This window comes from Clarias gariepinus, chromosome 16, assembly GCF_024256425.1.
Source record: "Clarias gariepinus isolate MV-2021 ecotype Netherlands chromosome 16, CGAR_prim_01v2, whole genome shotgun sequence".
Lineage (NCBI taxonomy): Eukaryota > Metazoa > Chordata > Actinopteri > Siluriformes > Clariidae > Clarias > Clarias gariepinus.
The window spans coordinates 7,803,670-7,823,200 of NC_071115.1; the positions used below are offsets into that span (position 1 = coordinate 7,803,670).

At 34.2% G+C, this 19,531-nt stretch overlaps 1 protein-coding gene and 1 long non-coding RNA gene across 2 annotated transcripts; one reads left to right on the forward strand and one right to left on the reverse strand.

Annotated features, from left to right (window-relative positions):
- Positions 1-7,309: 7,309 nt before the first annotated feature.
- On the reverse strand, positions 7,310-18,198 carry LOC128545057 (hepatic lectin). The gene is made up of 7 exons (XM_053515397.1): positions 18,119-18,198; positions 17,469-17,573; positions 16,466-16,528; positions 15,109-15,171; positions 14,866-14,993; positions 14,658-14,770; positions 7,310-7,621 (listed from the first exon to the last, which is right to left on the reverse strand). Exons 1-7 carry the CDS (start codon positions 18,159-18,161, stop codon positions 7,489-7,491), a joined length of 648 nt encoding a protein of 215 aa, XP_053371372.1. The 5' UTR covers positions 18,162-18,198; the 3' UTR covers positions 7,310-7,488.
- On the forward strand, positions 11,707-12,940 carry LOC128545058 (uncharacterized). The gene is made up of 3 exons (XR_008365828.1): positions 11,707-11,775; positions 12,590-12,636; positions 12,820-12,940. It is a non-coding gene; the product is annotated as an uncharacterized LOC128545058 (long non-coding RNA).
- Positions 18,199-19,531: the final 1,333 nt, after the last annotated feature.

The window sequence follows — 19,531 nt, forward strand, 5'->3', positions numbered from 1 at the left end:
TAATATCATTTTAAAATATATATATATATATATATATATATATATATATATATATATAAAAAAAATATATTACAATTCTATTTTATATCATAATTATTTCCTATTAGGTTTTGTAAAGATGTCTCAAAACAGTTAGAGCCTGGACAGACTTCAACTATATGTTTTTAAGCAAAGATCAAGTAGACTCATGTCATATGTAAAGCTGTTAAGGTTTCTGGTAATATATTTTACATTAAACTGCATTACATTACACCACATATACTGTAAATACTTCAACCTGACACACCATCCCTCAAATAATCTCTTGTCTTTGGTCAAAAATGTAATCGTAAATAAACTGAGTCATTGGGTGTTTGGTGATGGATGTTGAAACCACATTAATAAGTAAAATAAGTGAAAATAAAATAAATAAGAAATGTAAGTTTGAAGAAGAAAACGTACAGTAGAGAATCTAATTATATCTCACAAAAGATTTTACAAGACAGAGCTGAGCAATCCCAAGGCACACATCCTCATTTGAGCAATTTGGGGAGAGTTTTGCTTAAGTTGTTCCTCTTAAATGTCTAGGTCTGCTGACCAGGTCTCCTTCATTGTCTGACAATGCTCACTACTTTACTTTACTGTACCATATAGAAAGATAAATAGATTTGTGCACAGTACAAGAACTCAGCAACACAATGCAATTTAGTATCTACTTGTATATAATGTATATATTGAAATTACATACATACTGTATGGGCACATGATATTGGCATTATGCAACTTATAAGGCTAAGTATTGATTATGTGCAGTAGCTTTTGTATACATACAATTATACAGTACATAAATAATACATAAAATGTACAGAATAATAGAGTTGTGAAATGAGTTACAGGTAATAAGGTGTCAGGATTTAAAGTTTATAAGGTTTACCAATGTATTGTATAGTTGAGCATGGTGATGTTTGTGCGAAAGAAGTTGGAACTGAACCTGATGGTTCTGGTGCAAATGTTTCTGTACCTTCTCCTGGACTGGTGGGATGAGACCCTGATGTTGTTGTGTACTCTGCAAAGCTATCTATTGTGGTAATGGTGTTCAATGGTGTTCAATATTGGTTGGGTGCCAATGATGTGCTGGTTGGTTTTCACCACCCTTTGCAGGAGATATGGTTTGATGATAAAGTACTATTTATTCCTGATTTTAAAAAAAAGTTTTTTATTTGTCAAGCATTGTAAACAATTTAGGTGTGACCATGATTGCATGCATGGTCATTTCCTCTTAAGTGAGACCAGACCTTTTTTACATATTTGACAAATATAATGTCTGTTTTAATAAGTTTGAAATTTTCCTCTCAGATTCTAAAATAACCTTTTAATAATTAAAATCTTGTAAAAGTATAAATCACAACAGATCAGTAATTAAGTATGTATCACCAATAACACAAGATCTCTAACCTCTGCATAAAATCTCTGCATTTTAAAAGCAAATAAGCAGCAGAACCACATTTCCTGTTTCGGGAAAAGTCTCGATGCCAAAAAAAGCTATATCAAGCATAAACACCAGCACAATTATGGCAGGTATGTGTAGCAGCAAAGCACAATTAATATTTGGTTCAAAAAGAAGCTAAATGCTGCTTGATCTGTTCAATAAATTTCACAGATCCTCTTTTGTAATGTTATACAAGACACATCTGCCCATTTCTCATTAAAATAAACCACACAGTCTTCTCCTAGTGGGTCAACTTCTTTATAATCATCTGGAGTGTATTTCCACCATCTTAAAAAGAGAAAAAAATGACACTCAAAATAAAACTCTAAATATTTTTCTTTTTTATATTAGCACCTGCCTTTTTTATGATTTATGATAATAATGATAATAGAATACCCATGAAATACCAATTTATGTAATAAACACTAATAAAATAAAATAATATCTTACGAGACATTTTTATCTAAAGGTGTCCCATCTATCCAAAGCCACACATCCTCATTTTCAGCATCTGTCAGTCCAATCCAGTACAGAGAAGAACTTTCAAGATTGACCATCAAACCAGCAAGGAGCTCCTGAAATGCAACCATATCAAGCAGATCCAGTTTGTGTAATTTAAACAAAAGTTTAATTAAAAACAAAAATAGACACAAGGAGTAAGCACATTATATTTCACACAACTTTTAATTATAAGTTTTTCATTAATTTTTATTGTTTAATAAATAAATAAAGTGATTCTTGCATTTTGAATGCACAGCATGTTTAAAATCTACCCACATTTAAGTCAGGTGACTGTAATGGCAACTTAAAGAGCTTAAGCATGAATTTTGCTAAGTAGAAGTTGATGAATTTTATGGATTGTTTTGGAATTATTTCCCATCAGAGAAGCCAATCTCATTTCAACTTCTGTTTCTTGAAAGAGGGTTGTCACTTTTGATTCCAGAATTTGCTGATATTTACTCCTCCATCATCATCGAACATTTCCTAGTGTAATAAGGTTGCAGGTAAGGTCTGCTTCTGAAGGATCTTTCGTGCAGGTCATGTTTATTTAAACAGCATTGCAGAGTAGGACAATGAAATAGTTTCATTCAGTGCTTTAATGTCATATTTGGTTTTGCTTTGCCTTTTTTCTTGGCCATTATAAAACAGTATTCCGGACTTGTAAGCCCTACATTGATTTTCACTGCCATTTTAATGACATTTTGAAAAGAGGAAATCCAGTGAAACAAATTGCCTTAAGAAGTCAATTGGTTTCTAATTAACTACCTAATTAGTAAATAGAGTCCATCTGTGTGTAACATATTCTTTGTGTAAATACAGCTGTAAATACAATTCATGTTCTCTGAGATTAAATTACAAACAGGTGTGAGGCAAGATAAACAAGCAAGCATATAAAACCAAAAATATGTGCTTTATATGTGTCTATTTTTCAGTATACATACATGTTCCTCTTTACTGTTGATGATTACTAGGTCTCCCCCAAGTTCCTGACAGCTCTCTCTGCTGGAAGTCCAGTTCATTTTGTCACTGGGAAAAATGTAGACTCTCTCCTTGTAAGTCTTGTGTTGATCTTCCGTTTTTCGAACAGGGAAGTTGTGTATGCATAACAGAAATTTATATAGCATGAAAACTGTGTATGCAGTACATGCATATGTTTATGGTTGTATATGTGTATGTATGTATATACGTTTATTCTTATACAAGGACTTACTTGTGGTGTAAAGCTTAGGCTCTCATGTTACATAATCCAACTATTTATTAATAATAATAATAATAATAATAATAATAATAATAATTATTATTATTATTATTATTGTTGTTGTTGTTGTTGTTGTTGTTGTTATTATTATTATTATTATTATTATTATTATTATTATTATTGTTATTTATATATTTTATTATTATTGTTGTTGTTGTTATTGTTATTGTTATTTATTTTATTATTATTATTATTATTATTATTATTATTATTATTATTATTATCTGTGTTATTATTATTATTATTATTATTATTATTATTATGTATTTTCTTTATGATTATATACCAATAATTTTTCTTTAAAAAAAAAAAAAATCATTTCTAATCAAGAGTTTTTTTCCGCCATTTCACTACACATTGTATCTTTTATAACTTTGTATAGGACAAATCAATCATTTAATCCTAATCTATTATAATGAATATATAATAAATTATTATTTATTATGATTATGAATTGTTAATCATTACACCCTCAAGGACTGATTGAAACTGCACAATATGCCAGACAATAAAATGTTATGTATAAGTAACAATAATTACTATATTAACAACAAATAAGTAATGATTATGAGTATACACACCTTTAGCTGAGCAGTTCCTGTTGTCCTCAGAGAAGGTGACAGGGGCCCATTTAGTTTTGCAATCTTTTTTATTCAAATAAATAAATAAATTGTCAACAATATTTAAATCATATTGGGGAAAACTGTATTAAACAAGATAATATATAAGTAAAATTAATATGGACACTGGCTGGCCAAAAAAAAAAATCGCCATTTCAGAAGAATCTAATTATTGGGCTGCATCAAGCAATAAAAGCAACTAAGGGGATTTGAAATTACTGGAACTGGGTCATGAACCCTTAAACGCATAAGCAAAACCTGTAAGGATAGTGCTGAACCGTTAACTTCGTGAAAGAAATGTGGTGGGGAAAAATAATGAACGGAGATCATTTTAACACTTGGCGATGTTGCATGGTAAAAAAAAAAAATCAACAGTAAAAACCAAAGCTGTGTTTAATAGTGAAAGTAAGATAATTACCCTATGTGATGCGAACTCACAGGACTGGGACTAAATACCTGTGTGGCCATAAGAAAACCACTTGATGACCTGAATGTACTGAATAGTACAGTAGGTCTCTTCATATCACATGCAGTGCCCCTGATCCCCTGGCACAGGCATATTCCAGAACTCAATTTGTGAAACGAGTCTGAGAGCATGAGAAATCATTTTCACACATGACCTGACCAACATATTGTATGCTGTGCCCAATGTTAAAGGTGAGAGTGTCATTTTTTTTTATTTTTGGCCAGTTAGTGTATTTTTTTGGTTATTGATTTTGAACAATGATAAATAAACTTACAGAAATAAGTAAGAAGTGCATTTGCCATCAAGGAGAACACAAGGAGAACAAAAATAGAGATCACCAACCGAAACCCATGTCTCTTACCACTTCCTGACCTGTTATCTGAAAAACAGATTCAGTGGAAAACAGTAGCAACATAACATTTACAGCTTGAAATTACAACTTTGTTAAACCACATGGTAGCTCTTAGGTTGGTTCATAAATGAGCTACTGGGTTGTAACTTGTTTTCTGTTCCAGTGTGGAAAAATTTTTACACTTGTTGTGGTCTTAAACATTATGAGTTGTGGTCTGTTCCTGTCATAATAATAAAGACAACATGTTCTTGACAGTTTCATTCTAAAAGAATGGTGTCTTTAAGGTTAATTAATTAAGGTGGTGGTTAGTAACTGAAATCTATTTGTATATTAAAAAAAAAATACATTTCATGTGGTTCCCTAGTATTTATTTTTTATTTGTTTACATTTCTGTATGTTTGTTTCATTAAAACATATCAGATTAGGTAATAATAAAATTTTATTTGTGAACCTTATTACTAATTTGAAGTTACAGTAACAGTGTATTTCTGGCTCACTCTTAGTTTTCCCAGGATAAATTTTAAATTTTCACTGGCTAAAATAAAGCTGTCACTGACGTTTATTACAATGACGTGCGCTGCGCAAAGCTCTGTTATGCAAGTACAACTAAAAAAAACATTCCTGTTTTTTCTATAATCATCTTTATTTTATAAAATAAGTTTATGTGAATACAAAAACTCAACTTTTATGCATCATGCATAAATAATAATCGTTATGTATACTCATCTTTATATAAACTAAATAGATAAGAGTTAATAATAACTGTTTTGCAAGGCAACCAATGTAATATAAAATGAAGGATTATACAGCTTTCTATTGCTCTCCATGGTATATATTTACAAAAATATTTTTTACACAAAATATAAAAATAATAATAATAAGAAGAAGACATTTTTCATAACTGATAAGATAGGTGCTGATATATGTATTTAAAAGTATGACTGCATATCTGACTCTTGTAAGTCAGGGTCAGAACTTTTCCAGTGCCACAGCAATACCAATATTTAGTTTAAAACTGTGTTCTGGACACTCACCTCTGTTAGGGAAAACATTATTGTAGATTTGCTCTCCCCGGCTCATGGCTTACAGCAGCAGGTAACAGCTCAGCGTTGGTGCTTCATAATAAACGTACATGGAATAAGAGGGGAGGGTCTGATAGAAGTTGTCACAGGGGTATCTCGCACAAACCTCAGCTTGGTGTGACACGGCAAAGTGTGTTTATAGAGCCAGCTTCAAGGACAATGTTTTGTAACAATGAGTTACAATGCATTGTTAAGCTATTCACTAATAAACAAAGGTGTATCAATATCTTTTAATTCATTTTTGACCGAAGTACAGTATCTGTCATTTCAGATCCAGATAATATTGCAGACAAATGTATTTATTTATTTATTTATTTATTTTTTAACAGACCGAAATACCAGAAATAATAATAATAATAAAAGAAATTAGTTTATGGGACTTTTTCCCTTCCTTTCTTTTTTCTTTTTACTTCACTGACCCATGCCAAAGTTCAAAATATAATAATAGTTCTTAATATTATTCAGCAGTATATGATGAACTAAATATAAATTTGATTATACTGTAGAAATTTCTCCATCTATAAAAGCTCCTTAGGCAAAAATAATCAATCTTTTTCCTACACAAAGAATTGTACCTAGTGAGCTTAAAATTGCAAAAATAGTTTCAGTTTTTAAGGCTGATGATCCTCTAATTATACTGTAGATATTTTGTTTTGTATTTTGTGGTTGTGAAAAAAAAAAAATCTTCTTTTAGAAGAGCTGCAGAACACAGATTGAAGTTAATGCAACATTAAATCTTTATTGTCTTATAGTAACAGCTTACGTGACTACTTATATAGCAGGTACAATATATAATTCTCTTGGTGGGTGTTTTAAATTTGTAACCACTTTTATTTACTGGTCCTGGTTAGTTATCTACAACAATAGACTATTATGAATAATAAAAAGATTTATCTTTCTCAGGTAGTGGTGGGATAAAAATGTGTATGTGGGCCTGTCAGCACATACAGACCACATACTGTAGGTAACCTTTGTTCTGTTTTTTTTTTGTTTTTTTTGCCTGCTTTGGTTTTTCTTCTCAGATAACTTTGTAAACTAAGTTTTCCGTTTGGTTATGTTTTAGCTTTGGCACGCAAGTGGAAAAAGTCTGCACAAGCACAAGCCTGCACATATACATCTGTCCTCTGTCCTCTTGTCCTTGCTTTCTTACTAAAATACATACAGTGGTTGATCTAACTGTGGAAGATTTTTCACTGCTGCCCTTATCCAGACTCACAACCTTAACGAGGACAATATTTTTTGTGTTGATGTGGTTTTGAAGTGGTTTTGACATAATAGAACATGGAAATCTGCATTATCATTAGGAGGTATATGATATCTCCAAATGTCTGAATGATAGATCTCATGATATTACTTATTCCTGCTGATGAAGAAACTATTCCTAATCAGTATCATGTAGTAATATATTTTGGTATTGGACAGCCCTTTATTTACATGCCCATGTAAAATATGTTTTAAAAGGGCAGGGATGAGCAGCTTTGGGTCTGATTCTCATGTATCTTATAAATTGTTTTATAATTAGTTATAGAAACACATACAAAATTAAAATTAGCACATTTACTAGTTACACAATTTAAACAAGAAATCAAGAATCTCCATGCTATATTGGAAGCCATGTTACATCAAAAAGACTAACTATACACATTTTATTACATACTGTAGTTAAAATTGCATCATGTTTAGTTAGAAATTTTAATTAAAAAAAAGTTTTGTGAGATTTGTTTCAGAAGTAGCAGGGAGTTCAGTGAGTGCAACTAATCTCGCAGATTCTCCTTTCTGATGTTGAACAGGACAGATCCACCCACTGGCCATCATAATAACCCACACACTCCTCTCTCTCTGAAACGCTGTCCCCTAAAGTGTGCTTCCACCACCTTAAAAAAGTAAATAAATAAATAAATAAATAAATTTGAACCTCATTCTAAAATTGCAGCATGTTCAAATAGATGTAATATACAGTACACTTTACAAAGTTTTCTGTACAAAAATGTTTCTGCATGACAAAAACCTTGTGCACAAAGTGAAGGTCATGAATACTGTACATGATTTGTCAGGGACGATGTAGAAGAACCAAAAGCTGAACACTTTCAAGATGATTTGGAATCACCAGGCCTCCTTACTCCACATGACTGCTCAACTTCACCAATGCTCTTAATCACAGCACATTCCAAAATGACTGGAACTCTTTCCCTGAAGACTGGAGGCTCTTATAAACATAAAGGAGGACCAACTGCATATTATTGCTAGTGGTTTTGGGATAGACTGTTCAACAAGGACAAACTCTAAACCCTAAAACAACCTGCTTAGAATTGTGTAGGGTCCCCTTGTGCTCTGAATGTGTGCTGTGGCATCTGGCACCAATATATTATAGTATATATAAAATCCTCCACGAAGGATTGTTCCGATTGATATCTGGGGAATTTCAAGGGCATGTCAACACACATTTTTTTCCTTAAACCATATCTGAACAATTTTGTGTGTGGCATGTGACCAGCCTTCTGGAAGGTCCTAATACCATTAACATTTTAACATTAGGGGGCCCAACAGGGGCAACTTGGTGGTGGTGGGGTTTGAACAACCTTCTTCCCATGAAGGTGTGTACTTTATCTACAAATCTGCTTACTGTAGATAGATTATATATGCCAAAGTAATTCATTCATATGAATGCCAGGACCCAAAGTACCCCAGCAGAACACTGCACATGGCATCACACTAACCCTGCTTGCTTGCCTTCTTTTCACAGTGCATCCTGGTACTATCTCTTCCCCAGGTAAGTGTCAACCACACATCAGCATCTACATGATTTAAAAAAAAAAAAAAACATGATTCATCAGACAATCTTCTCCCATTTCTTTACTGTCCAGTTCGAATGCTCATGTCCTCACTGTACTATAGGCACTTTTTGTGGTGGACAGGCACTAACATGGGCATTCTGACCAGTCTTCGCTATGCAGTCTCATATGCAGCACAATTTGATGCACTTTGCATCCTGACACACTTCTATCAGACCAAACATTACCTTTTTAACAGCTGTGTTACAGCAGCTCTTCTGTGGGATCGGACCAGACAGAATAAGCTTTGCTCCCCACATGCATTAATAAGTTTTGGGTGCTCATAACCCTGTCACCAGCTCAGCTCTTCTTCTTCCTCCTTAAGTACTAACCACTGCATCCTGGGAACACGACACAAGACCATTTTGGAGATGCTCTGACCCAGTTATCAGCGATTAAAATTTGGCCCTCAGAAGCAACTCAGATCCTTATGGTTGTACACTGTTCCTGTTTCTAACACATCAATTTCAACAATATTTTTATTGATTTTAAACAAGGATATAACAGGGTAAACATGTAAAGTTTTAATACAAATTTTAAAACCCCCTCATAAACCTCTATAGCACCCACCCTAACTTCAAGCCAGCTTTACATGTATAAGAAAGGCTAGACGACAGGCATATCATAAAGGAAAAAAAAAAGGAGAGAAACGGAAAAAAAAATCATGGAGCTGAAAATTTTTTGGTTCTGCGTGCAAAAAAAAGGACAAGAAAACAAACAAACAAACAACAATTTAAAAAGTAGGGAATCAAACTATAAACGTATATGAAAAAAGCGAAGGAAGGGCCCCAACACCTGTTGAAATTTCAAGTCTGAATAACAGATTGAGTAGTGAATCTTCTCCAGGGACAAACAGGACATAATATCTCTGAGCAACTGGGCGTAAGAGGCTGACGTGGCATCCTTCCACTTGAATAAAAGAGAACGCCTGGCCAGGGGTGTCGCAAAAGATAATAAACGCTGTTTAGCTGGAGTCAGACACCTATCATCCTCTCCAGTGATACCAAAAACAGCAATCAGAGGGTCTGGTTCAAGGTTGCATTTCAATATAGCACTCTGTTGGGTCCTTATCCCTCTTCGCTACAGTATAAGAGCGATGTGAGCCTCATTAAATGAAGCAAGGTTTTAAAAACATCCCTACAAGGTTTTAAAAACATCCCTTCAGAAACAAGTTTTTTTTAAAACAAGGTTTTAAAAACATCCCTCCAGAAGTTTTCCAAATTCGGTCATGCCCAGTACATAAGAAAAAGAGACGCCTCTCCGCTTTTACCTTTATCCTTGTTTATCATAACAAGGATTGACATCTAGGTAGAAAGAGGAAAGCTTAAGTTTAGAGAAAAGCCCTGTGTACAACCTTAAACTGTAATAAAGAGCGGTGGGCTCATAAGGAGGTTGAATTGACTAGTTCACGAATTGAATTCCAAGTATCCTCTGACAGTGTCAAATGTAGATATTTTTCCCAAGCACTTTTAATTTTACTCAAAGAGGTGTGACTTAAACCCATCAATCCACCATTAATAGTGGATATTAGGCCTTTACGCAGTGATGACAAACAGAGGAGATTATCTAGAATATTTGCATCAGGAGCCTCGGGGAAATTTGGTATTGAAGAGCGAATGAAGTGTCTCACTTGCAGAAAGCTACAAAAATGAGAATTGGGTAGGCTAAACCTTTCAGTAAGCTGTTCAAATGATGCAAACCTATGATCGACAAACAGATCTTTGCAAAGCTTGATGCCCTTGCTGTAACATTTCTGAAACACTGAATAATGTAAGGAAGGTTGGAAGAGATGGTTAGAGACGATAGGACTGGAAAGAGAAAAGCGCAGAAGACCATTGTGCTTTCTGAACTGAGCCCATACAGGGGATGGGGAGTGCAGATCCAAGAAGCACAGAGACAAAGAGGTTATCTCCATTTCCACCCAGGCAGGACGTTAACATTGATTATGAAAATATGCCCAAAAGATGACATTAAATATTTGCTGCCCAGTAGTAAAAATGAAAATTAGGTAGAGCCATGCCACCTTCTCTTTTAGATCTTTGAAGAAGGGACTTACTCAATCGAGGATGTTTACCTTTCCAAAGGTAAGATGATATAAGTGAGTCTAAAGCGCCAAAGTAAGATTTGGGAATAAAAACAGGTACAGACTGGAAAAGATATAAAAATTTAGGAAGAATACTCATTTTATGGACATTAATGTGGCCCACCAGGGACATGGACAGTGGTGACCATTGCCCCAAGTCTTTTTTTGTTTGGTTCAACAATCTAATAAAATTTTCTTTAAAAAGGTGATCATGTTTCCTTGTAATTGTAATACCAATAAAGGAAAACTGATTTCCCACTATGTTGAAAGGAAGATTGTGCATACCATACAAATATCCTGAAAAATAGCTAAATTCACTGAGCAATGACAGCACATGTGGCAGGGAGGAGATTGGATTTGATATAAAAAGTAGATCATCTGCATAAAGGGAAACTTTATGTTCTTCTCCCTGCCTTCAAATCCCAGAAATATCCCTGCAGCTACGGAATGTGATTGCTAGTGGCTCAGTTGCAAGGTTAAAGCGTAATGGGCTAACCCCTGACGAGTTCCCCGCTGAAGGCTAAATGGTTGGGACTGCTGAGCATTTGTCAGAACTGAGGCAGTAGGGCTTGAATATAATAATTTAACCCAAGTGATAAAACTTGGACCAAAATTGAATTTTTCTAAAGCCTTACACTCTAAAAAATGATTCTGTGGCCTTGTAAATTTCACAGTTATAAAAAAAGTTATGTTACCTTAATAAAATCTCTAAAAGTCACATACATGATTGTTTGAGTTAGACAAATCAAAATAAATGCCTAAAAAAACAATTATTCATTTTGTCTTAAATTTACACTATAATTTAAGTTTACTTTACTAGTAAAAATCAGTATTTGACTAACTGAATTATATTTTTAACATGCACTTAATATTTTTTGATACATTTCAATTAAAATATCTGCTAATGGAGTAATTGTACTGATTAGTTTCAAGAACTACAATTATAAATTATTCCAACTCAATATTCTTTATTTTTAACAACAAAAACTTAAATAATTGAGTAAATTGCCCTGTGCAAGTGCTCATGGGAAGTCTGGTGTAACATCAGAGACAAGAAGGCTGTAAAGATCTGAGAATGGACATGAAGCACCTGGAACATTCCTTACAAATCCTGGTGAGTAAACAGCTAACACAAGTTACTGTAATAATGACTCTGTCTGCCTGCACACACAACTTTATAGGGTGTGAGTTACTGTTCTGAATCCTGTCACAGCCGAGCTCCAGAGCTAACGATAGCTAGCAACAGGCCAGTCCTGGGGTTCATAGTGATTTAGCTTGTTTGTTCCCACCACCAAACTGCTTAGCTAAAGCGCGTTTAATACAGACACTTAAAATCTGGTGTAAAAGGAGAGATTTAACACCGAGCAGCAGCGCGTGCATGTCCGGGTTTTTTCCGGGTTTCTCGGTGTAACCGGCCGCGGTTGTGCCGCAATATTTGAATTTCTCCCGCCAAATGCGGTGATTTTGCGCAGCCAACTGCCACTGTGGTGAGGATATAAAACTAACATGTTCAAATAATTAACGCATGTGTACCGGTCCACCTCACACACTGAACCGCAAGTCTGCTCGGTCACTCCGACACTTTAAGGAAAAAACTCAGAACAAATCCGGTTTAAACAGCAGAAATGAGGTGCAGTGTCCGGGTTCTGGTACTGTTTTATCCGTTACTGTATATAAGTATTTTTAACATGATTAAACACTGAGCACGCAGCAGCAGATGTTATAAAATAAATGTGCTAAGTACTGTACTAGTAACTAAAGCTATGAAATATAAATATTTAGTGAAAATACAACATCTCAGAATTAGAATTGGGAGAAAGTAAAGTGAAACATTATGTATGTTCTGATATGTAAGTAAAAGAACCTAAAACTGATTGATTTTGTGTTTGTGTGAAACATGTTATATATTTTCTATATCTCTTTCACAGCACCAACACCACTAATGAAGAGAAGTTGAATAGAGATAAAACAGGAGGTAAATGTCAACTTTTTAAAATGTTACAGAAGTATTAAATGTGTAACCATTGAATCAAAGATAGAAATAGACTATTAGTCCAAAAAGTATGTATTTGAACGGAAGTACTATTTTACCAGTCTGGTAGACTTTATAGTAACAGTCACACTTGTACTTACTTGTATACTATTGTTCCTTTTTTAGGTGCCAGCATTATTGGATGGCGGTGTAAGCTCTGCACATTTGTCGTATCATCAAAAGGAATTTCGATCATTACCGAGTAAAGCATGGTACTGTTGGTCATGGATATTTAGTGTCCTGTCTTCATTTAGACTGTCATTGCTTCTTTAAGACCTAAGAAGGTCTTCACACACATTTGTATGGATTCCACAGTTTGCAGGAAACTGAAGTGTGAAGGTGTGCAATCTTTCAGATGTAAAATGTGACTCATTAGATTCTAATACAAAAGTCTACTTTCCATGTGTTAACTGTATAATACTTGTGGCAGGAGTATTGTTTCTGAAACTGTTTACTAATAACATAAATTCAGCTCTTTGTTTATGATCTTGTTACATGTCATTTGCAAAGTAAACCAGGTTGAGTTTAGACTTCATGTCTTGTCCAGTTTGGCAAATAAATGTTAAATGAAAATGTGTGTATTGTTTCTTTCATTCAGTTAAAATATTTAGTAAATGTAGCACATTTGTTTATTAAATAATAGTATAATTTTCAGTATCTTCTTCCTTCCATTTCAATTATATCTACTCAATTATTTTACTCATTTTCACATTTCATTAACTTCTAATTTTCATTACATTTACTCAATTTTGTACATCATTGTACTAAATATAGTTATTCAAGTCTACTTAATTTTTTTACTGACTTTTACTCAATTCATGAAGTATACTTTACATGATTTTTATATTTTTTTTTATATTTACTCAATATTTTTAAGTGTAAAAATGTTTCACCAAAAAAATTGAGTACAGCACAGTTTTATTTTTTAGAGTGTAAATAAATACTCCCATTTCACACAGTCAAAAGCCTTTTCAGCATCCAAATATAGGAGACACTCAGGGATCCCCTCTGATGGTGTGTACCTGCATAAGGCGTCAAATGTTAAAGTAAGAATAACGATTTTTGACAAAACTGGTCCGGTCCTCGGATATAATAGAGGGTATAACATTCTCTAATCTATGAGCCAAGACTTTAGCAAGGATTTTAACATCCACATTGAGAAGAGAGATTGGTCTATATGTAGAGCACTCTGTTGGGTCCTTATCCCTCTTTGCTACAGTATAAGAGCGATGTGAGGCTCATTAAATGAAGCAGGCAAGAAGATTACTTATCAGATTTAGATAGAACCAAAGCTAGTTGTGGTGCACGGTATGAGGAGAATGATTTAAAAACTCTGCAGGGAACTAGTTAGGACCCGGGGACTTACCAGATTGCAATGATGAGATAGCTGAAATGATTTCCTCTTGTGATATGGGCCCTTCTAATCTTAATCTAGAATCAGGGGACAGTGTTGAGATATCTAGTTAAGTCAAGAAATTCTCAACTGAACTGTGGTCCTTTGGGAACTCAGAAGTATATAATCGAGACTAAAAATTCCTGAATGCATCATTAATATTAGAATGGTCGGTAGTGATGGTACCATCCTCCATCCGAAATTTTGTAATGTGTTGCTGTGCTCTAAATCCTTTTAACTGATTAGCCAAAAGTTTCCCAGATTTGTTACCATAAATGAACAATAAGCTCCTACTATTTAATAATTGATGCTCAATTACATGTGTTGAGATGAGTTTAAACTTAGTTTGCAATTCTACCCGCTTTTTATACAGATCGGGGTTTTTAAATAGAGCATACTGCTGATCAATTTCTTTAATTTGGTTGGTCAAATCTTTTCATTCTTTATTAACACATCAATTTCAAGGACACTTTTGACTGTATAGTGAATATAAAGTAGTGCAGAAAGACCCCATAAAACATTTATTTAAAAAGAAAGAAAGAAAGAAAGAAAGAAAGGAAAAAAATCTTACGAGAGACTTTTCATGAGAGGTGTTTCATCTACCCATAGCCACCATCCCTCCTTTCTCAGACCGATCCAGTGCAGAGAATTGCTAAATGTGTTCATTGCACCAACAAGGAACTTCTAAAGAACAGACAATTAAGCACACATACTGTATTATAAATATAAATATTATACCATAAACATATTATATTTTTTTTTCTTGTTTTGCATCATACATGTTCCTCATTACTGTTGATGATCACCAGGTCTCCCCCTAATTCCTGACATTTCTCTCTACTGGAACTCCAGGTCATTTCATCTGTGGGGAAAATGTAGAGTCTGTCTTTGTACTGTATTTGACGCTCTACAGGAGAAAAAGAAAACAGAAAGATATGGAACTACATTATACAGTATATCACTACCGAAAGTGTGAAATGGTAAAATCAAGAATTACTGACAGTGTTTGAAAGATTGCACACCTCCAGCTGAGCACCTTCTGATTTGGTCAAGTGAGGTGACTGGTACATGCTTGCTTTTACTATCTAAAAAATTAAAGAAACATGAAACAAACATTCCCTGGAAAGACATGAAGTATATCACCAGAGGTGGACATGTATAGGACAGCGCAAAAGTTGCTCCAGAAACTGCCCATTTTCCCAGTTTGGCTGAGGTGCCAATCAGGAAGAAGGGAGGGGGGATATACATGCATAAATTAATAAATGTTGTGTTTTTGTGACTGTATAAATACAAGTAAGCCATAATTGCTAAAGTTACACAAGTTACACCAAATTAAATTAACTTTTATAACATTTTAAAAGGCATCCATGTCTATCAATAATAATAATAATAATAATAATAATAATAATAACAACAACACAAAGTAATGGGATGTTACCACATGTCAGGTTTAGAGCAATTGCCCCTCAAAAAGTCTGTGCACGTGCCAAAAACACAAGTGGCACATATACATGCCGTCAACACAGCATAGATCAATTATGTTAACGGGGTGGCTTCAGACTTTAAACTATGTATTTGATTCGCTGGATATATCAGCTAAGTTATCATTTCAGACCAAGTTATCACTACTTTTATATAGGGTAAATTTTTACTACTATGACGTATGGGTATAGAAACAACCTTAAACAACAATTTAAGGTTTTAAACAAAAATAAAAACACATGATCATTTGTCCCCCCCCCCAGATGATCCCCCCAGGGGGGGACAGATAATCATGTTTTTATTGTTGTTTAAAACCTTAAATTGTTGTTTAAGGTTGTTTCTATACCCATACGTCATAGTAGTAAAAATTTACCCTATATAAAAGTAATAATAACTTGGTCTATATATATATATATATATATATATATATATATATATATATATATATATATATATATACAGTATTTACACCCGCTAACTCTCTGTGCACAAAGTGTAGAGTCTGTCTCTACACACCTACAGTATGAGACGCGCACAAACACACATACTCTCCATGCACATACACCTATAAGGCGCGAGCACACACAGTAGATGATACTCAAGGTGCGTCCTGATCGGCCTGAAGTACCCTGCGAATGTACTACACAGGGTGTTCAGCCATGTTAAGTGAAGTGTGATTACAAACCACAGGAGTGAAACTGTTCAGTTCAAAGGGAACTGTAACGGTGTGGGGAACGTGTGAACAACGGATTTTCACTTTAGCGGAAAAGGGAATGAAAATTTTCAGTCATCGCGTATCGCTGGAGTGTGAATAACAATACACACCAAAATTAAGTTAATTAATTAATTAAAAATAAATAAATAAATAAATAAATTACTGAGATATCTTCAGCATACCTCCAGCTGAGAAATTCCTGGCCTGTTCATGTGGTAGATCTGGAGCCAATTTGAGGTGAAAATCTAAAGGAAATAGTGAAGCAAAAATTTGACAGCACCTTCGTATAGATTAAACCTCTACTAGATAAATATAGTATAGTATGTAGTATCTACGCCAAAAGTATGCGGGCACCTGACCACAACACCCATATGTACGTTTTAAACATGGTATTCCAAATCCATTGGCGTTAATATGGGGTTGATTCCCCATTTTGCTATTATAATAATCTTTTCATTTTGCTAAGGGTTTCCACTACATTTTGGAAAGCGTCTGAGGATTTGCATCCATTAACGTCATAAGGTCAGGGGAACCATTCCGTTTGATGTCAGTGAGGTTGAGTTCAGAGGTTTGTGCGTGACACTCAAGTTCTTCCATACCACCCTTGAAAATACAAGTCATTATGAAGCTCGCATTGCACATAGTAACATTGTTTGAACCTGACCTCTATGTTCCTGTCAAGGAAAATCAAAGGAGAATTATTATGCAAAATTTACTATTTAGTAATTTCCCTACTTTTTTGACCTGTTTCCATTTGTGTATTGGCCGGGCCTTAAACAAGCCAATTAAATTTGCCCAATAATGTGACCTCATATAAGATGGAGCCCCTCCCCTGGCTTGTTTGCATGGCTCTTATGTCCTCTGGTGGGTGGGCTCAGAAATAGCTCATTTACATAGACACTGAAACATTTGAATGCATTTGGAGGCAGCACGAAATAAAGGGAGTATGACGTATGAAAAATCCCCTATGTGAGGTGTATTTAAACTGGAGAATTAACAAAGAAATTTAAGAAATTCTTGTCAAAAATATAGTCAAATACGGGCCCTTTAATAGATAAGACATCATAGATCATTTTGTGCAGTTTGGGGAAATAGTGGTGCTCAGGTGTCAACATACTTTTTGCAATAACGTGGATAAAAGCTTGTTTTAATCTTAAAATTAATTATATTATTTACAGCACTTACAAAAATAAGCCAGAAGAGCATTGGCCATTAGAGAGAGAAAGAGGAGAACGGAAAGAGTGATCACCAAATGAGAACCACATCGTTTTCCACTTCCTGAACTCTCATCTGCAAAGAACATTTTTTTTCTTTGTAAGTATCTGGTGCAGCAAAATGCTTAAGACATTTCAGAAAGGTAAAGGTTTGAAGATTAAAATTGCAATGATTTATACACACTAAAAAGTTACAACTAAAATATATCTCTCAGGCATTTGCTAGATGTATATTGCTAAAAAAAAAAATCCTACATATACCCCTTGTATGTGTATATATGGTTGAATTTAAACTGGGACTAAGTGTTCCCTTAATTCTTTAAGAAAGATGGTATCAGTGAATTAGTTTTAACTGTCCAGAAAAATGTTGCAAGATTTATACCTTACTTTTTAAAAATATATTTACGCATGAATATTTAATTCAATAATAGTTACACTGTATATGAAGTACCACTGTATCTTTGTTGTAATTGTTCTAAAAAAGTGAAAAACTTAAAACATTTTTTAAATTAGTGTTTTTTTTAAATAAATAATATAAATATTTTCTTCCAATATCTTTTTGGAAAATAAATTGAAAAGCAAGTTTTTGGAAACCAAATTGTTACCAGCGGTAACACTCACCTGTTGAAGTAACATTGCAGTAGATGTTTTCGTCCTGCTTCATAGCTTGAAACGCCAAACAGGTGTATTACACATTTGTTTAAGAATAAGGTCACTTGCCTGCATCACTTCCCTTTCTCTCTACTTGCATTGTCTTGGTAAAGTTATTTTAGATGTGCAAGGTTTGTGGCCAGGCATTTTTAAACCTCAGCCCCCTCCACAGGCCACAAATGTCATATGTACTTCCCAGTAGTTTAGTATGTAATGTCAGGTTTTATTTTGTGCCTAATATGCTGTTATTAAAGTAAATAAATGTTAAATAAATGTTTTGTATGTCAGAAAGCATCTTATAAGTTCCTTTACTGTATTTCTGTCAGAAATACACATGCCAGTAGATTTTACTTATTGTTGCTCTTATAATTTATATAAATGTCAAAATGAACAATAAGAATCATTTAAGCTCAAACTTCATCAGACAAGAAATTTTCCTTACACATACTGTTTGACAGAAATTTATAAATAACTTTATCCTTATCAGGGCCAAAGTTGATCTGAAGGAACCACTATAAATGAGACAGAAATACACCCTCTGATGAGAAGTTATTTCATCATCTACCCATATGAGGTAGGATGAACTTGGAGAACCTGGAGGAAACCAACTTTAATACAGAGAGAACATATAAGAAACTCTGCACACATGTTAAAACTAGTTATGAATAGATTAGTGAGAATTTTCATGGAAGAATAATATTTTCAAACATTTTAACGCAGATTTTACAACAAAAAATTCATGAAGAAATACTTCACTCATACAGTACTCTAATAAAATGTAGCTAATTAATTCTAAGAGCTTTTATAATGTACACTGCCTGGCCAAAGGGGGAGGGGGGGGGGGGGGATATTGGCCTGGGTCAAGCAATGAAAAAAGAGAAATTTAAAATGACTGGAATTGAAGAAGAATTCACAGTAGACATCAACGTTATGTTTAATGAAAGAAATAGCATTTTCACACACACTGTGTGATGCGAACACACAGAAAGGGGACTAAACAGCTGTTTCCATAGGAAAACCACTTGTGAGACAAAAAAAACCCTTCAGTTTGCTAGAGAGCATAATGATTACACTTTAAAGCAATGGAAAACGATCATGTGTTCTGATGAGCTCAGATTGCCCCTATTCCAGAGTGATTGTGGCATCAGGGTAAGAAGGAAAGGGCATGAAGCGATCCACTCATCATGCATAGTGGTCACTGTTCCAGCATCTGGAGGCAGTGTCATGATCTGGGATTGGTTCAGTCGTTCAGGTCTAGGCTCAGCAACGTTATGTGACGTAACTCATGCCCTGAATGACCACATCTATGTTTTTTTTCCCCCTCTCTTTCCTGCTGGCATGGGCATATAATGTACAGGGTAGGTGAAAAGTAACTAGGCATTA